This window comes from Rhinichthys klamathensis, unplaced genomic scaffold (genome assembly GCF_029890125.1).
Source record: "Rhinichthys klamathensis goyatoka isolate OS25496 unplaced genomic scaffold, OSU_Roscu_1.1 h1tg000049l_1, whole genome shotgun sequence".
Classification (NCBI taxonomy): Eukaryota; Metazoa; Chordata; class Actinopteri; order Cypriniformes; family Leuciscidae; genus Rhinichthys; species Rhinichthys klamathensis.
In genome coordinates, this window is record NW_026606595.1 from 497,878 (window position 1) to 524,385 (window position 26,508).

The 26,508-nt window shown below is 45.2% G+C and overlaps 1 protein-coding gene across 2 annotated transcripts; it reads right to left on the minus strand.

Annotated features, from left to right (window-relative positions):
- Positions 1-1,461: 1,461 nt before the first annotated feature.
- LOC130082706 (proline-rich membrane anchor 1-like) lies at positions 1,462-24,875 on the minus strand. 2 transcript variants are annotated; one of them, XM_056247562.1, is made up of 5 exons: positions 24,652-24,875; positions 24,473-24,551; positions 15,845-15,992; positions 12,333-12,459; positions 1,462-1,559 (listed from the first exon to the last, which is right to left on the minus strand). In XM_056247562.1, the coding sequence occupies exons 1-5, from the start codon at positions 24,669-24,671 to the stop codon at positions 1,514-1,516; spliced, it is 420 nt and encodes a 139-aa protein (XP_056103537.1). In that variant the 5' UTR covers positions 24,672-24,875; the 3' UTR covers positions 1,462-1,513. The 2 variants fall into 2 exon arrangements, with proteins under 2 accessions (XP_056103537.1, XP_056103536.1); XM_056247561.1 differs by lacking the exon at positions 1,462-1,559 and having other exon boundaries at positions 12,216-12,459.
- Between the last annotated feature and the right edge of the window lie 1,633 nt (positions 24,876-26,508).

Below are 26,508 nucleotides of genomic sequence, written 5' to 3' on the forward strand. Positions count from 1 at the left end.
AGATAAGGGAGGGAGAGGCCCTGGTGGACCCAGGGGGACGACTGACTGAGGTGGAGCTGATGGAGCGGGAGAGCCAGGAAGCCGGCCCCCAGTGGACTCAAGGGAGTGAGAGGCCCTGGTGGAGCCAGGGGGACGACTGACTGAGGTGGAGCTGATGGAGCGGGAGAGCCAGAAAGCCGGCCCACAGTGGAGTCAAGGGAGGGAGAGGCCCTGGTGGAGCCAGGGGGACGACTGACTGAGGTGGAGCTGATGGAGCGGGAGAGCCAGGAAGCCGGCCCCCAGTGGACTCAAGGGAGGGAGAGGCCCTGGTGGAGCCAGGGGGACGACTGACTGAGGTGGAGCTGATGGAGCGGGAGAGCCAGGACGCCGGCCCACAGTGGAGTCAAGGGAGGGAGAGGCCATGGTGGAGCCAGGGGGATGACTGACTGAGGTGGAGCTGGTGGAGCAGGAGAGCCAGGCAGAGCTGACACTGAATCCCTTCGTATTCCACCAACAGTCCCACGGGGAAGGACGCCGTGGTCAAACAGTTTGCTGGGCTCTGGCTCCGGGACGATCTGTGACTCGAGCATTGGCTCTGGCTCCTAGTCTACGATGGGCTCTGGTATTACTTCTGATGGGGTGGGCGATCAGTCAAGAATCAGGTTGATGAATCCTCCTAGCCGATGGTGAAGGGGGATCCGCACTGCGATAATACCCAGTCGATAAACTTCCTTAGCATCCCACGAGGACAGTCTCTGGACAGGCATGCTCTCGTTCTCTGTTGAGTCCTGCCTGGAAAAACACACACAGACTGTCATTGTCGTAGTGGACTAGATGGTAGAGATCCAAGAAGACTGAAAAATGGCCAAAAACTCACCACACCTTAAAAACTGTCCATATGAGGTGCGCAGACCAAAAAACTCCAAGGGAAATTATTCAAAAATAGCCTGCACACACCATCAATAAAGGACAACAATCATTTTTGACTTTTAAAGGACAAATATGTTGTGTAATTGTTTATATCCCCTTATATGTTTAACTATGGGCTGTTAGGAAACACAATATTTTGTGATCCAGCATGTTTATTTTTGAATTTTGTTTATTTTGTTAAATTGTTTGTTACATTTTTTCTCCTTTTTTTGTTTAAAATGTATCATCGTTGAATATTTACTTGATTGTGTATTGAGTTTATGTAAAATTCTGTAAATTTTTTTACTTATTTTTAGTTGTTAACATACCCCAGTTTGGACCATGTGATCCATGTAATCATGTGACTTCTTAAGATGGCTGCTGGACTGAGCGTTGGGCTTGTTGGACTTGCATCGGCGCCGCACAGAATGATCGGTCTTTGACATCACAGTACCGCGAGAGCGATAGAGAGCAGACGGCTCGATTCAAGTCCATCAAGCCTATTCTCAACCATTAAGAAAGGTCACATGTGACCGAAACGCTTGCCATTAAAACAGTGGTTTTATCTTCTTTTTCTGTCCTTCACTTCATTGATAGAATGTGCAGGCTTTTTTAATCATTTCCCTTAGAGACTTAAGAAGTCCTGTGAACTCCTGGAGGAAGCGATTCCCCTACGAGAGAACATGGTTTAATCTGTTGCAGCGAGGATGAGAGAAGGCAACATCGCAGCGGTAACATTTATTTAACACTAAATCAAAATAACAAATACTCAGAGTTTCAGGATATTAAACAAAACAAAAGAACAATGTTAGTACATGAGATCAGACAATAAACAGAACAAACACAGGGCTTAAATACACATCAACGTAACATAGAACAGGTGGAACAAATTACTCAAACAATGCAAACATGAAAATCAACCAAAACACTTGCAAAACCCCACTTAAAACAAACACAACAAGCAGTCACTCCGTGTGAACAACAAGAGCGCGTAAGTTGTTTTTTTCTTAATATCCAGTTCTCCTGTTGTTCTGTTTACTATTTGTCAAGTAGGTAGGGCTATTTTCGATTCTTTGCTTATTTATAATTTTAATCTCCACTAAATATCTGTATTTTAATTAGACGCGTTTCTATTTTGAATTTATGCCACGCATCTAAGGGTTGCAGTCTGTATTTTATTGTAGCACTTAAGTAGCGCTGTTCAACAGCTAGTTTCGGTTTGGCCCATTCTCGGGATATTTGCTTTGGCTGTGCTAATTGCAAGGGCGGCCACAGCTGCCCTCACTCAGGCGATTGAAAGCTTTATATCTATGTAGTGTGCACGCTGTCGCGGAAGCGTTCAGCGGAAGCGTTCAGCCTCCTCCTCGTGTGAAGACCGACTCGGGTAAAGACCTGCGACTCTACCTGCGCGACTCCACCGAGCAAGGACACCTGCAAGGCACTTAAGTATCTTCTTCACCCTTTCCTTTTCCACCTTTTTCTTATTTTCTTATTTCTCTTAATCAACATGTGCTTTCAATACATTCCTGTTGTCTCTCGACAACGCTCTCTCATCATGCACAAAAGACAGCGCAATACTGCTAATCTGCGCCCTATTCCCCCATCCTCACACTCACCTCTCACTCTTTCTATGGGTCTATGGAATTGTCAAACAGCAGTCAATAAAGCTGACTTCATTCCAGCCTTTGCATCTCATTCTACTCTTAATATCTTGGGCTTGACAGAGACCTGGATCCGTCCAGAAGACTCAGCAACCCCTGCTGCTCTCTCTAACAACTTCTCTTTCTCTCACACCCTCGCCAGTCGGGGAGGGGTGGGGGTACTGGTCTTCTCATTTCTAACAATTGGAAATACTCAACTCTCTCTTCTCTATGCAATAACTACTCATTTGAATATCATGCTATTACACTTACAACTCCCACTAAGATCCATATTGTAGTCATATATCTCCCCCCAAGTCAATTGGGAAGCTTTGTAGAGGAGCTTGATGTGCTGCTTTCCTCTTTCCCTGAGGATGGCATCCCACTTGTAGTCTTTGGCGACTTCAACATTCATCTAGAGAAGCCGTATGCAACAGACTTCATCTCTCTCCTAGCCTCTTTCGATCTCCAACGGCTTATCACCACAGGTACTCACAAGTCAGGCAACCAACTGGACCTGGTTTACACACGCAACTGCATAACAGACAATATTTTGGTAAAACCTCTCCACGTCTCAGACCATTTCCTCATTACATTCAATCTACAACTCACTACCCATGCACCACCAACTCCCCTACCAGTCACTTTCAGACGAAACCTGCGCTCACTTTCTCCGTCCCATCTTTCCTCTGCTGTGTCATCTTCTCTTCCCTCACCCTCACATTTCTCATCTCTGGATGTGAATACTGCAACGGATACTTTATGCTCCATTCTAACCTCTTCTTTAGACAATATCTGCCCTCTCTCCTCCAGGCCAGCACGCGCTACTCCCTCCAACCCCTGGTTATCTGAGGTTCTTCGTGAACACCGGACCAAGCTCAGGGCAGCGGAGAGGAAATGGCGCAAATCAAAAGACACATCTGACCTCAGTATGTATCAATCTCTGCTCTCTGCCTTTTCTGCTGATGTTCACACCGTAAAATCTTCATATTTCCACAACAAGATCAACAGCGCCTCTAACAAACGTTCACTGTTCAAGACATTCAACTCTCTCCTCTGTCCACCGCCACCCACCTCCTCGCTAACTGCTGATGATTTTGCTAACTTCTTCACTAACAAAACGACAACTATCAGCAGTCAGTTCTCAGTTTCACACACACAGGAACCCAGACTAACCTCTCCCACAGCCAACAACCTTCTCTCCTCCTTCACTCCACTAACCAAGTATGAAATATCTAAACCTCTCCTCTCTAGTCATCCTACCCCATCCCCTCACACCTTCTACAAGCAATCTCTCCCACACTTCTTCCAGCTCTCACACACATCATCAACTCATCCCTCCACACTGGCATTTTCCCTACAGCATTCAAGCAGGCTCGGGTAACTCCACTGCTTAAAATACCAACGTTAAACACATCACTTTTAGTGAATTACAGACCTGTCTCTCTCCTACCATTTCATTGCGAAAACACTTGAACGAGTTGCTTTCGACCAAGTTTCATCTTTCCTGTCTCTGAACAACCAGCTGGATGTCAACCAATCTGGCTTCAAGAAAGGGCATTCGACCGAGACTGCATTGCTGTCGGTCACCGAAGCCCTGCGGATCGCAAAAGCTGCTTCCAAATCATCAGTTCTCATCCTCCTGGATCTTTCTGCTGCCTTCGACACTGTGAACCATCAGATCCTTCTGTCCACCCTCTCATCACTGGGCATCACAGGTACTCCTCTCCACTGGTTTGAGTCCTATCTCACAGGTAGGTCCTTCAGGGTCACATGGAGAGGTGAGGTATCTAAAGCACATCAACTGACCACAGGGGTTCCCCAGGGTTCAGTTCTTGGACCGCTCCTCTTCTCCATTTACACCACATCACTGGGACCCATCATACAGGCACATGGTTTCTCTTACCATTGCTATGCTGATGACACCCAGCTCTACCTCTCATTTCAACCAGATGATCCCACAGTAGCTGTACGGATCTCAAGCTGTCTGGCGGACATCTCGGCATGGATGAAGGAACATCACCTGCAGCTCAACCTGGCAAAGACTGAGCTTCTCGTCCTCCCTGCTAATCCGTCTCTACAGCACGACTTCACTATCCAGCTAGATTCTTCCTCAATCACCCCATCAAGGTCAGTCAGAAATCTTGGAGTAATCTTTAATGATCAGCTGACCTTCACAGACCACATCACAAAGACAGCTCGATCATGCAGGTTTGCTATGCACAACATCAGGAAGATCAGGCCTTTCCTAACTGAGCATGCAACACAACTTCTCGTCCAGGCCCTGGTCATTTCTAGGCTTGATTACTGCAATGCTCTTCTGGGTGGACTTCCATCATGTGCAACTAAACCTCTACAAATGATCCAGAATGCTGCAGCTCGTCTGGTCTTCAACGAGCCCAAAAGGGCCCACGTCACTCCTCTGTTCATCTCTCTGCACTGGCTACCACTCGCTGCTCGCATCAAGTTCAAGGCTTTGACACTTGCTTACAGATTGACCACAGGCTCAGCTCCCTCCTACTTCCACTCACTACTACAAGTCTACATCCCTACCAGAAGCCTACGATCACTCAATGAGCGACGGCTCGTGGTGCCATCACAGAGAGCCTCAAAATCACTCTCCAGAACATTCTCATTCACGGTACCATGCTGGTGGAATGATCTGCCCACCCTCATCCGGAATGCAGAATCCCTGACAGCATTCAAAAGACAACTGAAAACTCATCTCTTCCGTGAGCACTTAACGTAAAAAAAAAAAAAAAAAAATTCCTTTTCCTTTAAACCTTGCTTATCTGGCTTATGCTACTCCGAGCAATGTCTGAACTTTGTATTTTGAGCACTTCTTGCGTTGTTTTTGTCTACTCACGATGACTCGCTTGGTTTAGTCCTCAGTTGTAAGTCGCTTTGGATAAAAGCGTCTGCTAAATGACTAAATGTGAAATGTAAATGTAAACAAACACACAACACTCGTTATAGATTATGCTTCACATTTTTGTAAAACTGGAAAAACTGGAAGATAGTGTCCTCACTCTCTGAGAGAACAAAGCAAATTAACATTTGAACTCCCCCTCGTGATAAAAATTTTCCTTCTCATCCCACATGGGAAAATCACCCAAACTCACTCAAGAATCTAAATGGTTTAATTTGAAAGATTATCATCGATCAAGCTTTGTAAATGGCGCTGCGCTGCGGGCGACATGGAGGAGGGCTCCTGCTGCAGATTGTTTGTTTACTCGTAATATTCGTTATGTCTCCGTTTATGTTCCCGTATTACGTCGGTGTCCAAGGGGCACACTGTGCAAGATATACGCTGACAGTGACTCGTGCTCTAAATTGTTTACTCTATATATGCGACATGAGACAGAGGGGAATGGAGCGGATAGCATTGGCGTGGCTAATTCTGTCTGGCCAGTTCATGCAGTGTTTTTCGGATGGGATTATCAACCAGCTAACGTACAGCGGATCCGAGCTGCTGGCACTGCGAGACGGCGGAGTTCTACCATCGGCAGGACTATTCAACGACGTGCCCAGGGAGCTATATCGGCATCACGGCGAAGGTCATCGTCGCGATAGGAAGGCGAGGAAGAGGGGTAAGAGAGGCGGCTTGAGACAGCGCACTCGAAGGGCTAGTAAGTTACCGTTGCCTCAGAGAAATAAGCTGGATGAACTGCGTTTACTGGCCAGGGGTTGCTATGAATACCGTGAGTCAGGCCTAATGATTTTCACTGAGACTTGGTTTAGTAAAGATGTACCAGACAATTTTGTACAGGTAGACGGGTTTTCTCATGTACGCCTGGACAGAGACGCAAATTCGGGCAAAGTAGGGGGAGGTGGAGTATGCATTTATATCAAAGACAGCTGGTGCTCAAACTTTGCAGTAAGAGACACTATATGCAACCCGGACTTGGAGCTATTGTGTGTTACTTTACATACACACTACCTGCCAAGAGAATTCAGCAACATTTTTGTGTGCGCTGTCTATGTCCCACCAAGTGGGAATGCCAACAGGGCAGCAAACCAAATTTCGGACTGTGTCCATCGTCACTTACAGAATAAACCGGACGCCCCAATACTGATATTAGGGGATTTTAACCACAGCAGCCTGAACAAGAGTCTACCTGGTTTCTACCAATATGTGAAATGCAATACCAGGAAAAATAACATTCTTGACAAGTGCTATGGTAATGTCAGGGATGCTTATACAGCCAGAGCCAAACCTCCCCTAGCCAACTCTGACCATAATGCAATTCATCTGCTACCTACATATCAGTCAGTCTTCAAGTCCAGCAAACCAGAAATTCGAACTGTAAAGGTGTGGTCGGACGATGAAATTGAGGAACTGAAAGGATGTTTCCTCTCGACAGACTGGGACGTCTTTCTCAAGGAAGCGGACATTGACAGGGCTACGGAATCCACAACTGCCTACATCTCCTTTTGTGTTGACTCCATCATTCCACAGAAAACTGTTAAGATATATCCGAACAATAAACCTTACATAACAAAAGAGATCAAGGAGTGTGTTAAGTGGAAAAAGTCTGCTTTTAAACTTAGTGATAAAGATGGAGTCAAAACAGCTCAAAAAGAGCTAAATAAATATATGAGAGCAGCTAGGCTGCAACACAAGGAGCGGGCAAAACAGAATTTGTCCATGTTCAACTCCAAGAAACTGTGGGACTCAATTAGAGAAATGACAAACATGGAGGCTAAAAGGAAGCCCCTGGTTGCTCAGGATGAGAGTTTAAAAGCAAATGCACTGAACAAATTTTATATGCGTTTTGAATCTGATAAAAATAGGGACTGCTGTGATGTTTTAGATAATGTAAACTGTAATGTGAAGTACAGGATTTTTATAGATCCACATGCGGTAACCAAGGTTTTTAAATCAATGTACTTGAAAAAAGCGACGGGGCCAGATAATATGTCCACTTTTCTCTTAAAGACATTTGCAGAGGAATTGTCTCCGGTATGGCACCAGTTGTTCCAACTTTCTATTGATACACATGTTGTACCTGAGATTTGGAAAGAGTCCGCTATAATTCCAGTCCCAAAAAAGGCATGTCCTCAGGAGGACAACGATTATAGACCAGCTGCATTAACTTCCAATGTCTTCAAGGGCCTGGATCGACTTATGGTAAATGTTCTTCGCTCGGAGGTGGAGCCAGTATTAGACAAATATCAGTTTGCATATACAAAGAATCGAAGTACAAGTGATGCCATATCAACTATAATGCACCTTATACTGAAGCACCTTGAAACCCCAGGGGCATATGCTAGACTGCTCCTTATTGATTTTAGCTCTGCTTTTAATACAATTCAGCCACATATTCTCATAAGAAAATTAGCCCTTCTGAATGTAAATCCATTTTTAATCAAGTGGTACCACTCATTCCTTACTAAGAGGCCACAGCAGGTGAAGTTTAATTCCTCCTTATCAAACATAAAAATATGTAGTACGGGTGCCCCTCAGGGATGTGTCAGTTCACCATTTCTGTTTATTCTGTATACAAATGACTGTGTTAGTTCTGAGCCTAATCAATATGTGGTGAAGTTTTATGATGATACAGCTGTTCTTAGTCTGCTCACTAAGAACTCTGATTCATCCATTCACAGAGATGCTGTGGACAGGTTTGTGGACTGGTGCGACAATCATAAACTACAGATTAACACCTGTAAGACCGTAGAAATGGTCTTTGATCCCAAATCAATTGCTGACCGAAGCCCTGTGACCATACATGGCAATAACATTAATCAGCAAAATTCATGCAAGTACTTAGGCATTCACATTGACAGTGACTTGAGCTGGCAGACACAGGCAGCCAATGTCTGCGTTAGAATCCACCAGCGCCTCCACTTTTTACGCAGACTGCGGTTGTTTGGTGTCAGTAAAAACATAATGTTAATATTCTATAGGGCAGCAATAGAGTCCATTTTAAGGTATGGTATCACCAGTTGGTTTGGTAATTTGAGTGTCAAACTTAAATCGCAGATTCTCAACCTGGTCAGAGTAGCGGGCAGGATTATGGGGATTATTATGGGTTATTAATGTAGGATTAATGTTAACGCTACCTCCGGTTGAGTGGCCTGACTTCTACACCTACCTGATAGAGAAACGGAGGGCATATAAATCTTTAAATGCCTATAACTATGTGCTGAATGGCATGTACAAGTTGTGTGGTACGATCCGCAGTTCTGCCTAGCCAGCGCCATGAAGACGACAATGTAAAGAGGGACATTACGGTGCAATTTTAATGAGGTGAATATTTTCTAGAAATAAAAAATTGCAGATAAAGCATATGAATGTTTCATTGATTCTTGCACCCAACAACACAACAAGATGACATTTAATAATAAGAAGAATAATTTAAGATCCTTATTTTGTAGCCGTATCTGTGCTGGTTTGTATTTGCCGCCTCCAGTTTTCCCTTTGTTCTGCCACCAGCTAGCGCCGTGACGCAACTGTGACATCGGCTGGAAATTGGTCTATAGAACTGCCACTTTCTGTCACCAGGCAGGCTCCGCCCACAAAACACATCATCACTGCAGATGAGCCGCGGCTGTTCATGAAGCCAGTCTTTAGTTTGTACGGGTAAGTTTGAGGTTAGTTGAGCAAATCTAAGAAGAAAGACCCAAGGTCTAGCCAGGACCAAGGAACAGGACCGTAGCACAGAAAGTTTTAAATTATCTTTATTACAAAATGACTAACGTTTCAACGCCCATGCGTCTTCTTCAGAGTCAAACAATCAATGGCAAAGACCTACAAGAACTTTGAGCAAACTCTGTTTTTGAGGCTCAAGAAGTTGGTTTGGTTTTTAGCGATTTCGTCGTCATGGTGGCGGTTAGAGATCAAAACTGGACCAATCAGCTGTGAGTAAAGTGACATGTATCTGATGCAATAAAGCCACGCCCCCTGTATAACTCACTCCAAATTAAAGCAGTTTATAGTAAAAAAAAAAAATCATATAATTCATATATGTATTCATATAATTATTATATTCATTGGCAATTAATATTAAACTTTGCATTTAAATTAAAGGTGCAGTGTGTGATTTTTAGCGACATCTAGCAGTTCGGATGCGAGTTGCACTAATAGCTCCGCCCACTGCTCACCCCTCCCTTTCGAAGAAGCTACGGTGGCTCAAACGGGACAAACATATCGTCGTCTGAGACAGCAGAGAATAGGCAGAGTAAGCCAGTGTGTAACACTGTCACTGTTTCTGTACCACAGTCCATTATAAACCACATCATGGATAAAGTTTACAAAGCCATAGTCAGGTGAGGATCAAGGGTCTTAATATATAATATAATAATAGTAATCAGCTGATTGTCTCACGAGCGTAACCAGCACATTCTCTCCACATAGCAAACCCATAATACAGCGAGGGAGAAGAACCACATGAAACTATGCAACTATAAATGTTTTCTAACAGGGTAGTAAAAGTTTAGCTGGCTAATATGCGCTGTTACTGTGGCTGAGCTGGTTAAAGCATTAAGCCTTGTTTAAACCTGACGCGTCCGCATGAGCTCAAAGGTGCGCGCGGCAGAAAGGACGTGATTGTAACAGCGCGCGCGCCTCCGCATCCCCTAGACACCATTTACAATAGGCTTTTCATCTCTGATTTTGAAAACTCTTCGCGATCGACTTAAAATGCTTCCAAGATGGACTTGTCGACCGCGATCGACGGGTTGGTGATTCCTGTAACTGTTTTACGGTCAATGACAAGAGTACTAATCAGCTGTCTCACGAACGTAACCAGCACATTTATCCCTACATGGCAAAGCCATAACACAGTGAGGGAGAAGAACTAAGTTACATGAAACAGTCCAACTACATATTTTACACCACTGACAAGGGAAAAGTCACTACTCACGGTGTTTATGGCTAGCTTCTAGCTTTCTGCGGCTTCTCTTTCAAGGTAGTGACGAAACGCGCTCTGTAGCGCTGTGTGTTCGCTGTGTGTTCGCGTTCGGCTACGGTAGAAACATGACGTCACATGTCGACCTTCATAGAAGGGGGTGCCCGCGGTTATGTAGATATAAATGCCTCATTCTAAGGTAATAAAAACATTACGGTTTATTAAAGTCCCCGTGAACCGGAAGTTGCAAACGACTTTTCTCCAGTGTTGTGACGTATTTACGAGAGAAACGGAATACTAAATGAGGCAAAAATAGTGGGCGTGGCTTTTTTTCCAACTCGCACCTGATTGGATCTAGAAAAGTAGGTGTTGTCATTCAGCCTGTCTGCTGTCAGTTGGAGGGGCGTGGTTACGGATGTTAAGCAGACAACCGTGAAACCTACGTCATCAGGGAAGGTCCTCCAACGCAGAGGGGAGGGGAAATTTCAGATTTTGATTAAAGATTACGAAGCCAAAAAATATTTTTGTGTGGATTGACTTGCATGGATGAATTGTTCACCACAAAACGATCAATTTAGACAAACAAAGTAAGTATGGTCAATTTTGAATTCATGGGGACTTTAAGTAAGTTCTTTATACACCACTGAACACATAGTTATGGATGTCATATTGCATTTCTGTTAATAGATACTCAAAAATTTTACACATTGCACCTTTAATATAAATATATAAATAGAAGCTTTAATATATAAACCAATTAAGCTTGCTTGTTTTCTTATATATATATATATATATATATATATATATATAGCCGCTCTGGAGAAAACCGTGATGTCATCGTCCAGCTCAGTTCTGTTCTCATATAATGCTGTCAATGCAGGAGATCAATAATATTGTTGAATGTCCACAACTAAGCAGCCAAAAGCCAAAGTCGACAGTGGAACCGAAACTCCATCAGAGCAGAATGGAGAAAACCCCTGTGAGAACCCAGACCCAGTCGCTCAGTTCTCCTCTGGCCAACGAGCCAACAGTGTATGTTATGATTCTTTGTAAACCTATATAAATGAATATTTAAATTCAGTCAGATACTTTCTTTCAGCTGCTTCTCAAACTCTGGCTGCAGCAGCAGTGTTCATTCCTGGGATGTAAATGCATTTAATTTCATGATATTTTTTCATTATGATCTTAATCTTCAGAAGAGACGTGAATAGCGCCGTCTCTCGCAGGAAGTTATCCATACTGACGCTCTCCGTGCTCCGTGTGATTGGCTGTTTGCCGCACATGTGACGCTTTCAGCTGCCCGTGCTTCAGAGTTCATCACACACTCTGGATTAAACCCGAGTTGACAGAGCGTTTACACCGAGCGCTGCGAGACCGCTGAACCTCATCTAAACCATACCTGTCAACACTCCCGTTTTTCCCGGGTTTCTCCCGTTTTTTAGCCCTATCTCCCGGACCCCTCCCGGTTTGTTATTTCTCCCGGGAAAGTCCCGTAATTTGCATTGCCCAAACTCCTTCATGAATAATCGGACCAATATGTTTGTCTAATGTTGATAAGTTGCCAGAAATGCTAAATATTCACACAATCCACACACAATTTCAACCCGTTTGTCACCTATAACCCAGTTGCGCAGTCGCGGAAAGTTTAACCCGAAAGCGAGCCGATAGACATGGTGGAGGCTTTGTCTTACCTCTTTAACGGTCTCCGCACAAATCTCCCGGATTTTGAAAACCAAATGTTGACAGGTATGATCTAAACCAGGTTGGATTTGTTTGGTTTGTCGTCTCTAAACCCACTACGATTTTGCTCAATAGCTTCACGCAGCAGGCCTCAGATGTTTGGTGGTTATGAGCATATTAGTGTGCATGTAAACATCTAAATACAAAACAACAATGTTTAACCACGCAATCTAAGTTCTGAGAAGAGCAATGTTCAGCACAATACACATACCTCTTTATGGCCTTGTAGAAGATGAAGACAGTCAGGAACAGGAAGACAGTTAAAGCGCTCCCTGTCGACCCGATCACGATGATGTCCGTCCACCAGGAGCTCAACAGAGGAGCAGGAGCCTCCGGAGCTGAAACACACACAGAAAACAGCAGTGTGTGTGCATCATTCACTGCGCTACCTTAAGGTATTTATTCTGGCACACGTAATGTATTTTACTTCAAAAACACAAGTTGAAAATATTTATCTATTAAATCTTGATCTAACTTTGAAGACGGTTCTTTTGTGAGTAAAAAGCTGAAGACAAATGGCAAAATGCTCCAGTTTGTAATGCAGATGAACTCAGAGATTATTTGTGTTTAGTGTCCATTAAACAATATGCAGAACCGATAATTATTTAATGTTTAACTTTTGTTTTCATTCGATTTCATCATATCACAACAATAGCTATTTCGATTACAATTCCGATTCTTATCGATTCCAATATGGTAAGAAAAGTCAAACATAGATGAACATGTTTATTCTGTCTTTTCGCAAAACATTCTGCAACTGAATACCATGAACAAAAATCAAAAATCAAAAAAATAACTATTAAACTAGACTAACTCGCTTCATGCATTATTAAAGACATACAATAAGTAATACAATAAGAACCAATAAGCAAATTAGCAAAAGCACAAATAAATACAACTGAACAAAGTTCAGAAATTGAAATCAAGCGTAAAATAACCCTGCTTAGTTCTCTGTTTATAAATAAGATTAATCCTTATTAAAGTTACAAAAGTTATTCAGTCAAGATCAGTGAGTGATTTTCTCTTTTTCTTTTGTAGTTGATTAACAGTAAAGACAGACAGCCACAGGTTTATTATTAGGCTGCTGTCCCTTTAAGATTAATGCACTGATCCAATATACTCATACACATGTGTTTTCTCTCTCAACTGTTTACGTTCACTTAAACATAACAGACTGTTTACATGGGTATTTTGACATAATTGTGTGTGTATTTGTCTGTTCAAGCACAATAAGACGCGTAAGAGAACTCATTTCAGTACTCGTGCACAACATGAGCTCTGGATGTGACCAGCACAGAACACATCGCGAGTGCCCAACTGAGTTCTCTCTCGCATATTCTTGTGCTTGAATGGTTTAAAACCACATTAAAATGCGCACACAGGAATTGATAATCGGAATAGAAATGTTCATTTTATAACAAATATCCGGTTACTGACCAGAACAGTATCTGATTCCAGAACTGGAATCGATTTTAAATTCCCAACCGTTAAGTTTATAACAACAACGGCAGCAGCAGAAACAATATTAACTATAGGTTACAGTTTAAAAACTATTACACTATAAGAAAATTAACAACTACAGTTTAAAAAAAGGCTGCAAAAAGGTAAGACTGTAACGGTCTGTTCCTTCTCTTATGTTGTGTTCCTTTGTTCCGTATGTATCATTTGTTGCCATGGTTTTTGATTAGTTATTCGCCTGTGTCCTGTTAATTATAGTTTCATTTATTTAAGCCTGTGTCTCCAGTTCATTTTGAATATTGAAGGTTAGTTTGTGTTTCTCTTGTGTAGTTCTCCAGTGTCAGAGTGTTTTGTGTTACTGCTGCAAACAGATCCTCTATTTGCGTCATTGTAGAACCAACCTGTGACAAAAAACATCTGTAGTGTATTGAGTGTTGGACGGAAACCCAACAATAAGCATTAGTTGGCATATAGAGATTAACTTTGGTTAAAGATTTGGTTGGACATTCTTGTCTCTAATATCTGAGGAAAAGCAGAAATAAGAAAAGCCCACTGACTCTTTTGTTTTACGAGAAATAATTATACAAACACAACAACTATAGAGCAACAAAATAAGGTAAGTAACTAATAAAACGGTAAATGCATTACATTAGAGACCATTTCCAGAGTCACAATTTTTATTGTGTAATAATTAGTGCTGTCAAACTATAAAAATATTTAATCGCGATTAATCGCATTAATGTCGTAGTTAACTCGCGATTAATCGCAATTAATTGCACATTTTTATCTATTCTAAATGTCTCTTGATTTCTTTTTGTCCCATTATTTTTTCTCATTTTAATGCTCTTATCAACATGGAAAAGTGGATCGGCTTGCTTTGTGCAAATGTTTTTTAGTGAAAACAACACTGGCATATACTGTGTTCAATTTCACACTAACATTCTCACTTGGAGCAAATAATCTCTCACACAATGTAACACTGTCCATCAATAAAAGGGTGAAATAAATACTGACGAGGTCCTGATATTGACGAGGGGGGGGGGAGACTTCGCATCAGCTCTGTGTGTGTGTGTGTGTGTGTGTGTGTGTGTGTGTGTGCTTGGCCATCAAGTGGTGTTTCAGACTGGACGTGCTGCGATGATGATAGCTCAGGTCACAACGACAAAACACACAGATCACTTTGGTCGCGTCAATGGAACCATTTGGCAACTTTTTAAAAGTAAACTTTCCATTCAGAATCTTATTGGCATCCATTTCGGCGTCTCGCGCTCGTCATCCACTCAAAACGTAACGTTAACCTACTATTTGGCCGGCTCGCAAACCCAAACAAGTGTGTGCGGCGTGCCTGTTGTCTTGTTTCCGGTCTAGCTAGATCCGCTTGCGCTTTGGTCGACGAAGCAACAAAACGTCCTCGCGCGGCGCAAGCCATTGAAATGAATGGGTTTCATAGCGCAGCGCCGCGCACGCCGCATCCTGTTGCAAAAGCATGTGAAAAAAACCTACAAAGTTTGCTAGGTCAAAAAGACCGTTAATCGCGCGATAAAAAAATTAACGCCGTTAAAATGGGTTTGCGTTAACGCCGTTAATAACGCGTTTAACTGACAGCCCTAGTAATAATGTGTATTTTGCCCCAATTTCGATACTGCAATCACTCACCATTCAATTCCACACAGACAAAATCAATACCTGTCCTACATTTGTTCTTGTTCCAGAAGTGTTTCACTTGGATATACGGCACAATAGAGGAGAAAAGACCAGCTTAACTTCTGTTTCATGCCAACTTTAAAAAGTACAATGAAAGCAGCCCATCCACTGTGTTCTGAAGTCTCCTAAAGTCATATAATAGCTTTGTGTGAGTAATATTTCACAGAAACTTCTCTAATTGTTAGGGTTAGGGTTACTTCTCTAACGAGTGTGCAAACACATCAATGGCCCTTTGTGTGTTTCATCAGTGAACAGGAGTAAAGGAGCTCCAAGGGTATTCAGTGAAATCGAGACAGTGTGGGACAAAGCTATGAATTTGAAACATACATGTATATATCAGTGGCATGCACAGATCTCCACTGGGACACCGTGACTGAAAGGTACTTTACTATTAGCCATTAAAGGGGCAGGAGCTACTGCTGTATATAATATCTTTATCATATGAACTCCTGCTTAATCCCTTATCTGAATGCCAATCTCCACCTGGGCTTTGGAAGAAGAGCCCTGAGAGTGCTGTGCGGGCGGAGGAGGAGGAGGAGCCCTGAGAGTGCTGTACCTTACCCATAGAGAGCAGTGCGGGAGGAGGAGGCGGAGGAAGAGGAGGAGGAGGAGGAGGCAGGGGCGGGTACAGCCGACGGTGGCACAACATCTGGTGACCTTCACCTCCTCTGTTCATGTCATGCTGTGAGCAAAATGACTGGAACTCTGCCTATAAGAAAGAGAAGAGAGATGAGAGGAAGCCACTGCAGTGACTGATGCCATTTATCCAACTCATTACAGGCTTTTCACATCATTAGTCTCGTGTATACTACATTTACCCGAGGCTGCAAAGTCGACTCCGTGTTACAAATATGTTAGACCTATCACTTCTGCCACTAAAGATTGCTTTATAAATAATCTTCCTGATCAGTTTCACCATCTCAGCATCCCAGATAGCCTAGAAGAACTTTATATTGCAACAGAAACTTTTAACTCTCTCTTTTCCAGCACTTTAGACGCAGTTGCTCCTTTGCGCTTAAAGAAGATTAAAGAAAATAGTCCAACGCCGTGGTACAACGAGCACACCCAGGCCCTTAAGAGAGCAGCCAGAAAAATGGAGCGCAACTGGTAAAAAAATTAAATTAGATTTTCGCATTTCGTGGAGAGAGAGTACGGTTGCATACAAAAAGGCATTAAAAGCTGCTAGATCTGCTTATTTTTCAACCCTATTAGAAGAAAACAAACACAACCCTAGGTATTTATTAGATTCAGTAGTTAAACTAACAAGAAATAAAGCTTCTACTTCTGAAGTTTCCAAACAGCACAGCAGTAATGAATTTATGAACTTCTTTACTTGCAAGTTTGATAATATTAGGGAGAAAATTATAACTATGCAACCGTCTACTACAGTATCACATCAGGGAGTGCATTGTAGTCTCCCTGAGGAAAAATTCCATTAATTCATTGCTATAGGAGAGGAAGAATTTTCTAAACTCGTTTAATCATCTCAATTGACAACAATATGTTAGACCCTATACCAACTACGCTATTGAAAGAGATGCTTCCAGAGGTCATAGATCCTCTCCTAAATATCATTAATTCATCTTTGTCACTAGGATACGTACCAAAAACTTTTAAGACAGCTCTTATTAAACCTCTTATTAAAAAAACACAACTTGATCCTAGAAAATTTGTCAATTACAGGCCAGTCTCGAATCTACCCTTTTTGTCAAAAACACTACAAAAGGCAGTAACTATGTTCCTTTTTAGAAATAAATGGTATCTGCGAAGATTTCAGGGATTTAGGATTTCAGGATTTAGACCGTACCATAGTACTGAGACAGCTCTCATTAGAGTTACAAATCATCTGCTCTTATCATCCGATCGTGGTTGTATCTCTCTATTAGTGTTACTCGATCTTAGTGCTGCATTTGACACCATTGACCACAACATTCTTTTAAATAGACTCGAAAATTAAGTCGGCATTAGTGGAATTGCATTTGCATGGTTCAAATCATACTTATCTGACTGTTGTCAGTTTGTAGCAGTAAATGAAGAGATGTCTTATCGATCACAAGTTCAGTATGGTGTACCACAAGGCTCAGTACTAGAACCGTTGCTGTTCACTCTGTACATGCTACCCTTGGGAGATATAATTAGGAAGTATGGCATTAGTTTTCACTGTTATGCTGATGAAACTCAGCTCTATTGTCAGGATTCCACCAGAGTCACTCCTCCCACTCGTTCACTGTCTCCAGAGTTCTAATCATCATCACCTGCACCTCATCAGTTCACCTCCCTTTATATTCGACACCCCTTCACACACTCATTGTCTGGTCTCATCTCTACATGACACACAGACTCACCCATGCTATCAACCTGCTACTTACCTGCCACTTACCTGATATCCATTGGACTATCTTCATCACCCTTGCCATCGTATGCCTTCTTCAGTCTTCAACCCTTCCATGTGACTCTACATCTGCATCTGAAACAGAGACTCTTAATTATCCTGCAGCTAAGTTCCTATCTGATTACCAACTGTTTGAATACTCACCATATCTCCGTCTGCTTCTGCAATCCTGTAAATAAACACTATTTCACTTACCACCTGTCTGACTCCTGTTCCATCCGTGACATCTATATTTCTTCGCGCCCTGACGAAACTTACCAATTCACAAAATTAATGGAATGCATAGCTGATATGAAGATTTGGATGACTAGTAATTTCTTACAACTTAATTCTGAAAAAACAGAGATTCTAATTATTGGACAAAAAACATCCTCACGTAATAACCTAGAATACTGTCTAACACTTGATGGCTGCTCTGTCAAGTCTTCGTCGTCGGTTAGGAACCTGGGTGTGCTCTTTGATAACAATCTTTCATTTGAAAGACATGTTTCCAGCATCTGTAAAACCACATTCTTCCACCTTAAAAATAGATCTAAATTACGACATATGGTTTGAATTAAAAATGTGGACCAGTTAGTTCATGCGTTCATGACCTCAAGGCTAGATTATTGTAATTCTCTAATGGGTGGTTGCCCTGCATGCATAATAAACAAACTACAGCTGGTCCAAAACGCAGCAGCTCGAGTTCTTATAACCAGGAAGTATGACCATATTAGCCCTGTTCTGTCAGCACTGCATTGGCTCCCTATTAAACATTATATAAATTTTTAAATATTGCTGATTACTTACAAAGCACTTAATGGTTTAGCTCCGCAGTACTTGAGCGAGCTCTTAACGCATCATAGTCCTTCACATCTATTGTGATCTCAAAATTCCGGCCAGTAGATAATACCTAGAATATAAAAATCGACTGCTGGCGGTAGATCCTTTTACTATTTAGCACAAAAACTTTGAAATAGTCTTCCTAGCATTATTCAGTTTAAATCTAGACTAAAACACAACTCTTTAACATGGCATGCACATAGAACATTATACATTTATATTATTCAAATCAGTTAAATTATTGTTAGGCTGCATAAACTAGGTCAGCCGGAACCGGGAACACTTCCTATAACACCTAATATACAAGTTACATCATAAGAAGAATAGCATCTACGCTAATGTTAGTCTTTCTGTTTATTCCGAGGTTTACTGTAGTTAGTCTGATCCGGGCCGTATCCAGATCAGATGGTGGACCTGCGCCTAGACACAAGCACAACACATGTAGTCAGCCGGATCCGGGCCGTATCCAGATCAGATGGAGGACCTGCGCCTAGACACGACCACAACACGTAGTCAGCCGGATCCGGGCCGTATCCAGATCAGATGGAGGACCTGCGCCTAGACACGACCACAACACATGATGTAGTCAGCCGGATCCGGGCCGTATCCAGATCAGATGGTTGACCTGCGCCTAGACAAGAACACAACGTATGATGTAGTCAGACGGATCCGGTGCCGGATCCAAATCAGATGGACCTGCACCTAGACACGACCACAACGCATGATGTAGTCAGCCGGATCCGGGCCGTATCCAGATCAGATGGTGGACCTGCACCTAGATACGACCACAACGCATCCCTGAAGTGTCAGCAGAGATCGTGTCAACTAGACTCTACTCTGTGAAGGCCTCATCAACACGACAGACATCAGCACTGATCCTCAAAAAACTCGTCTCCATACCGGTGTGACTCCGATCTTCAACCAGAGGGAACTGGATAATATTCTGATTGTTCCAATCCAGTCTGACTTCTGACCTGTAATGCTGCCTGAATCATAATCATAGACTGTTTGTTCATTGGCCAGAGGAGAACTGGCCCCCCGATTGAGCCTGGTTTCTCCCAAGGTTTTTTCTCCATTCTGTCACTGATGGAGTTTTGGTTCCTTGCAACTGTCGCCTTTGGCTTTTGGCTTTTTGCTGCTTCGTTGGGGACATTTAATATTCAACAATGTTATTGATCTGCCTGCATTGACACCATTATATGAGAACAGAATTGAGCTGGAAGATGACAAAACGGTTTTCTCCGGAGCGGCTGTTTATTGTTACGGAATGAGACTCGGGCGACAGAGATGAATGCAAACAGGAAGTTTATTGACAACAACAGGGCTGGGGAACGCTGGAGATGGGGAAATCACTGGAGACGGGGAGGGAGAACGCTGGAGACGGGGAGGGAGAACGCTGGAGACGGGGAGGGAGAACGCTGGAGACGGGGAGATCGCTGGAGACGGGGAGGGAGATTGCTGGAGACGGGGAGAACACTGGAGAAGGTGAGATCGCTGGAGACGGGGAGGGAGAATGCTGGAGACGGAACACCGGAGACGGGGACGGAGAACGCTGGAGACGGGGAGGGAGATTGCTGGAGACGGGGAGAACACTGGAGACGGTGAGATCGCTGGAGACGGGGAGGGAGAATGCTGGAGACGGAACACTGGAGACGGGGACGGAGAACGCTGGAGACGGGGAGGGAGAACGCTGGAGACGGGGAGATCGCTGGAGACGGGGAGGGAGAATGCTGGAGACGGGGAGAACACTGGAGACGGTGAGATCGCTGGAGACGTGGAGGGAGAATGCTGGAGACGGAACACTGGAGACGGGGACGGAGAACGCTGGAGACGGGGAGAACGCTGGAGACGGGGAGAACGCTGGAGACGGGGAGAACGTTGGAGACGGGGAGATCGCTGGAGACGGGGAGGACACTGGAAACGGGGAGAACGCTGGAGACGGTGAGAACGTTGGAGACGGGGAGGGAGAACGCTGGAGACGGTGAGAACGTTGGAGACGGGGAGGGAGAACGCTGGAGACGGGGAGAACACTGGAGACGGGGAGGGAGAACGCTGGAGACGGTGAGAACGTTGGAGACGGGGAGGGAGAACGCTGGAGACGGTGAGAACGTTGGAGACGGGGAGAACACTGGAGACGGGGAGGGAGAACGCTGGAGACGGTGAGAACGTTGGAGACGGGGAGAACACTGGAGACGGGGAGAACGTTGGAGACGGGGAGAACGTTGGAGATGGGGAGAACACTGGAAACGGGGAGAACGCTGGAGACGGTGAGAACGTTGGAGACGGGGAGGGAGAACGCTGGAGAGGGGGAGGGAGAACGCTGGAGAGGGGGAGTGGAGAGGGGGAGGGAGAACGCTGGAGAGGGGGAGGGAGAACGCTGGAGAGGGGGAGGGAGAACGCTGGAGACAGGGAGGGAGAACGCTGGAGACAGGGAGGGAGAACGCTGGAGACGGGGAGAACGCTGGAGACAGGGAGGGAGAACGCTGGAGACGGGTAGAACTCTGGAGACAGGGAGGGAGAACGCTGGAGACGGGGAGAACGCTGGAGACAGGGAGGGAGAACGCTGGAGACGGGGAGGGAGAACGCTGGAGACAGGGAGGGAGAACGCTGGAGACGGGGAGATCGCTGGAAACGGGGAAAACGTTGGAGACGGGGAGAACGTTGGAGATGGGGAGATCGCTGGAGACGGGGAGAACACTGTAAACGGGGAGAACGCTGGAGACGGTGAGAACGTTGGAGACGGGGAGGGAGAACGCTGGAGAGGGGGAGGGAGAACGCTGGAGACGGGGAGGGAGAACGCTGGAGACGGGGAGGGAGAACGCTGGAGACGGGGAGGGAGAACGCTGGAGACAGGGAGGGAGAACACTGGAGACGGGGAGAACGCTGGAGACGGGGAGGGAGAACGCTGGAGACGGGGAGAACGCTGGAAACGGGGAGAATGCTGGAGACAGGGAGAGAGAACACTGGAGACGGAGGGAGAACGCTGGAGACGGGGAGGGAGAACGCTGGAGACGGGGAGAACGCTGGAGACGGGGAGAACGCTGGAGACGGGGAGAACGCTGGAAACGGGGAGAACGCTGGAGACGGGGAGGGAGAACACTGGAGACGGGGAGAACGCTGGAAACGGGGAGAACGCTGGAGACAGGGAGGGAGAACACTGGAGACAGGGAGGGAGAACACTGGAGACGGAGAGAACGCTGGAAACGGGGAGGGAGAACGCTGGAGACGGGGAGGGAGAACACTGGAGACAGGGAGAACGCTGGAAACGGGGAGAACACTGGAGACAGGGAGAACGCTGGAGACGGGGAGGGAGAACGCTGGAGACAGGGAGGGAGAACACTGGAGACGGGGAGGGAGAACACTGGAGACGGGGAGAACGCTGGAAACGGGGAGAACGCTGGAGACAGGGAGGGAGAACACTGGAGACGGGGAGGGAGAACACTGGAGACGGGAAGAACGCTGGAAACGGGGAGAACGCTGGAGACAGGGAGGGAGAACACTGGAGACAGGGAGGGAGAACACTGGAGACGGGGAGAACGCTGGAAACGGGGAGGGAGAACGCTGGAGACGGGGAGGGAGAACGCTGGAGACGGGGAGGGAGAACACTGGAGACGGGGAGGGAGAACGCTGGAGACGGGGAGAACACTGGAGACGGGGAGGGAGAACGCTTGAGACGGGGAGGGAGAACGCTGGAGATGGGGCGGGAGAACGCTGGAGACGGGGAGGGAGAACGCTGGAGACAGGGAGGGAGAACACTGGAGACGGGGAGGGAGAATGCTGGAGACGGGGAGGGAGAATGCTGGAGACGGGGAGGGAGAATGCTGGAGACGGGGAGAACACTGGAGACGGGGAGGGAGAACGCTGGAGACGGGGAGGGAGAACGCTGGAGATGGGGAGGGAGAACGCTGGAGACGGAACACTGGAGACGGGGACGGAGATCGCTGGAGACGGGGAGGGAGAATGCTGGAGACGGGGAGAACGCTGGAGATGGGGAGGGAGAACGCTGGAGATGGGGAGGGAGATCGCTGGAGACGGGAAGAATGCTGGAGACGGGGAGGGAGAACGCTGGAGACGGGGAGGGAGAGCACTGGAGACGGGGAGGGAGAACGTTGGAGACGGGGAGGGAGATCGCTGGAGACGGGGAGAATGCTGGAGACGGGGAGGGAGAACGCTGGAGACGGGGAGGGAGAACACTGGAGACGGGGAGGGAGAACGCTGGAGACGGGGAGGGAGAGCGCTGGAGACGGAACACTGGAGACGGGGAGGGAGAACGCTGGAGACGGGGAGAACGTTGGAGACTGGGAGGGAGAATGCTGGAGACGGGGAGATCGCTGGAGACAGAGAGAACGTTGGAGACGGGGAGAACGCTGGAAACGGGGAGGGAGAACGCTGGAGATGGGGAGGGAGAACGCTGGAGACGGAACACTGGAGACGGGGACGGAGATCGCTGGAGACGGGGAGGGAGAATGCTGGAGATGGGGAGGGAGAACGCTGGAGACGGAACACTGGAGACGGGGACGGAGATCGCTGGAGACGGGGAGAACACTGGAGACGGGGATGGAGATCCCTGGAGACGGGGAGAACGCTGGAGACGGGGAGGGAGAACGCTGGAGACGGGGAGAACACTGGAGACGGGGAGGGAGAACGCTGGAGACGGGGACGGAGATCGCTGGAGACGGGGAGAACACTGGAGACGGGGAGGGAGAACGCTGGAGACGGGGACGGAGATCGCTGGAGACGGGGAGAACACTGGAGACGGGGAGGGAGAACGCTGGAGACGGGGACGGAGATCGCTGGAGACGGGGAGAACACTGGAGACGGGGAGGGAGAACGCTGGAGACGGGGAGGGAGAACGCTGGAGATGGGGAGAACGCTGGAAACGGGGAGAACGCTGGAGACAGGGAGGGAGAACACTGGAGACAGGGAGGGAGAACACTGGAGACGAGGAGAACGCTGGAAACGGGGAGAACGCTGGAGACGTCAGGGAGATCGTGGAAGGCAAGGTGAGTAGTCCTCTTTCCAACAAATGAGACCGGACAGTGAACTGTGGTGAAGTGAGTGCTTCAGTAGTTGGAGTGATGATTGTGATGATGAGGTGCAGGTGTGTGTGATCAGGAATGACGTGCAGGTGGGAACAGAGGAGAGTGATCAGAAGTGTAGTGCAGGAACCTGGCAGACCTGTAACATTTAAATTAACTAAATTAATAACTTTTTTACAACAAAAATGAACCATCACTGAACTTACTTAAGCTGGACTGTGACACAATTTTCTTCTGGAAACAAACTTTGTTGCATTATTGTCCTGCTTTGAAACAACATGTATTGTAAAAAGCGCTGTATAAATAAAGGTGACTGGGTAATGTAGATGGTAATATGTCATGCATGCACACAACATTCAGTTTCATGGTAATGGTGCCCGTCTGGGAAAGGTTTGATCATAAGCTGATGGATAACATCTGAGAGTCAGTAACTCAAGTCTCCTTCAGCTTCAGTGGGAGGATCTGAGACATGTGTGGGAGATAATCTACAGTATGGAAACATCTCTAGGGTCTATCGCTACAGCTTTAAAACAGCTTTGGGGCTCATTAAAAAACACTTACTTCCAGTGACGTTAATAGAATGTTCATTCTAAGTTATCTGGTCTTTAATAATGTTCTCAAAACGTTAGAACAAAAACATTATTTATACACCGTTCATGGATTGTTTTTTCCCCAGAATTTCTTTTTTTAAATGTTACTACTCATTTCAGAACATTCTGAGAACATTCAAAAGTAATGTTTCCATAATGTTTGCAAACTTATAAAAATGGAATGCTCCCTTAAAGCTGCAGTGTGTAGTTTTTCCTCTTTCCTCTGTTCGAAATCTGCAATCACAGTTTTTCGCGGAATTATAAACTTTACGTGGGTTTTACATCTGTGTACCTGAGAGAACAGAAGACACAACACAGACACAGGTGTTCATCAAAGCTACTGTACCTGAGAGAACAGACACGACAGCAGACAGTGCGCGAGCACGAGAGGACACGGGGGAAATCTGAGCATCATCAGTCTAAACCTGAACAAGAACATCACAGTTACTGAAGCAGAATAACACTAACACTTTACTGACTTCAGTCGCTAATCTGTTTAATTCCATGACCAGTTATTTCACTTACCCCGCATATGAAAAGTCCATCCAATGGGGAGACTATAATCCGCGACTCGCGTCACATGACTATAAACACCTTCATCATTACTAAAGATGGTAGTCATCAATAATCGATTATCATCAGTTGTCAGAAGAGTGCACAACTCCACAGACAGAGGAATCCATCACTGCATCACTGCTGTGTATGAGGACATCTACAGTATCTGTGTGTCTCCTGTTATTATCACACACACACACACACACACACACACACACACACACACACACACACACACACACACACAGTGGTGTTATGAGAGTCTGTCAGATGAACCAGTCTCTCTCTCTCTACTCCTCTTCTCTTCTCTTCTCTTCTCTTCTCTTCTCTTCTCTTCTCTTCTCTTCTCTTCTCTTCTCTTATCTTCTCTTCTCTTCTCTTCTTCTCTTCTTCTCTTCTCTGCTCCTCTTTCTCTGGTCCTCTGCTTCTTCTCAAGAGTTGAGCCTCGCATCAATCCGGGCGAGTGGGAGGAGCTTATGACTTCATACTCTACAAACACCATTAGGCTACATAAAAAAATTAACGACTTGCTGTACGTTTGTGTGTGTGTGTGTGTGTGTGTGTGTGTGTGTGTGTGTGTGTGTGTGTGTGTGTGTGTGTGTGTGTGTGTGTGTTGTGTGCCATGAACAGAAAATCTTTTTACAGATGAAATCAGGAGAGAGGAGACCAAACTGAATCCCATCATTGTTCAAAACTTATAATGATGCTGCATGAAACAAATTAGACAATTAGTGTGCATTTTCCATTTTACAGTGATGATCAAAGAGATACTCTCAAAGAAGCACACTTGGACTAAATATTAACTAAAGATTTTAACTGATATATTTATTTAGCTTTACATGTAAGATATGCTACTAAAAGTACAAAGAGTGAGTGCGCCCTCAGGTGGCAGTGCTTAAAACTGGCAATAGAGTACATTCTTTAGGATTAAAGAGATATAAATGTTAGTTGAAACAGATATTATGATTTATGTGAACAATGAAATCTTCTGAATCGTGACATTTGTGAATAAAACTTCAACACAAAATTAGTTGCTCTGTTTCATTCAAAATTAAACTACTCTCATGATTGACTTTTTTCTTTGATTACAGTAAATTGACAGTAAAAATTTAAATTACATGGTCTATTATTTTAGCCACTAAATAAATCAAATGTAAATATTTTGCTTGTAGAATATAACTAAAACATGTCATTGTGTCACAACTGCAGTAATGTGGCCAAAAGAACATTCTTTTCTTTTAGAATTTTTAGAATTTTTTTGTCTTTGTCATTTGTGTCCCATATTTTCCCGTGTGACGTCACATATCCCACAATATCAAAACGTACTCGGTTCTTAACGTAACCTCGGTTCCCTGAGAGTAAGGGAACGAGTATTGCGTAGGTAATACGCAGTGGGGAAACTCATTTTCCTCGAAATATTGAAGCAATAATTTAAAACGCAGTGCAGTTGCACAGCGAACACAGCAGAGCTTCTAGCTCGCTCATTGGCTGTGCAGCGGCAACTGCACATCCAATGGCTGAGCGCCTCAGATGCGCGACCCAATCAACTGACTTGGTGCCGAGTACGTCAGAGCGCGCTTAAATGGACATGGCCTAAGCCTATAAAGATCACTCATTTCGGCCAATATATCAGGTTTAAATCGACTGAAGCAACTCATCCTGACAGATTGCAATAGTGAGGCAGGCTACGCAATACTCGTTCCCGTACTCTCTGGGAACCGAGGTTACGTTAGTAACTGAGTACGTTCCCTTTCAAGAACGGTCACTTCGCATTGCCTAGCTAATACGCAGTGGGGACACAATGTAAAACGCTGCACATTAGCAACT

Excerpts from the sequence above, each read along its gene's own strand:
- LOC130082706 (XM_056247561.1), bottom strand. The coding sequence starts at position 24,671 with ATGGACTTTTCATATGCGGG. Across the intron at positions 24,552-24,651 it reads ATGGACTTTTCATATGCGGG|GTTTAGACTGATGATGCTCA; the intron begins GTAAGTGAAATA and ends GTTCTTGTTCAG. Across the intron at positions 12,460-15,844 it reads TCCCGCACTGCTCTCTATGG|CTCCGGAGGCTCCTGCTCCT; the intron begins GTAAGGTACAGC and ends TGTGTGTTTCAG.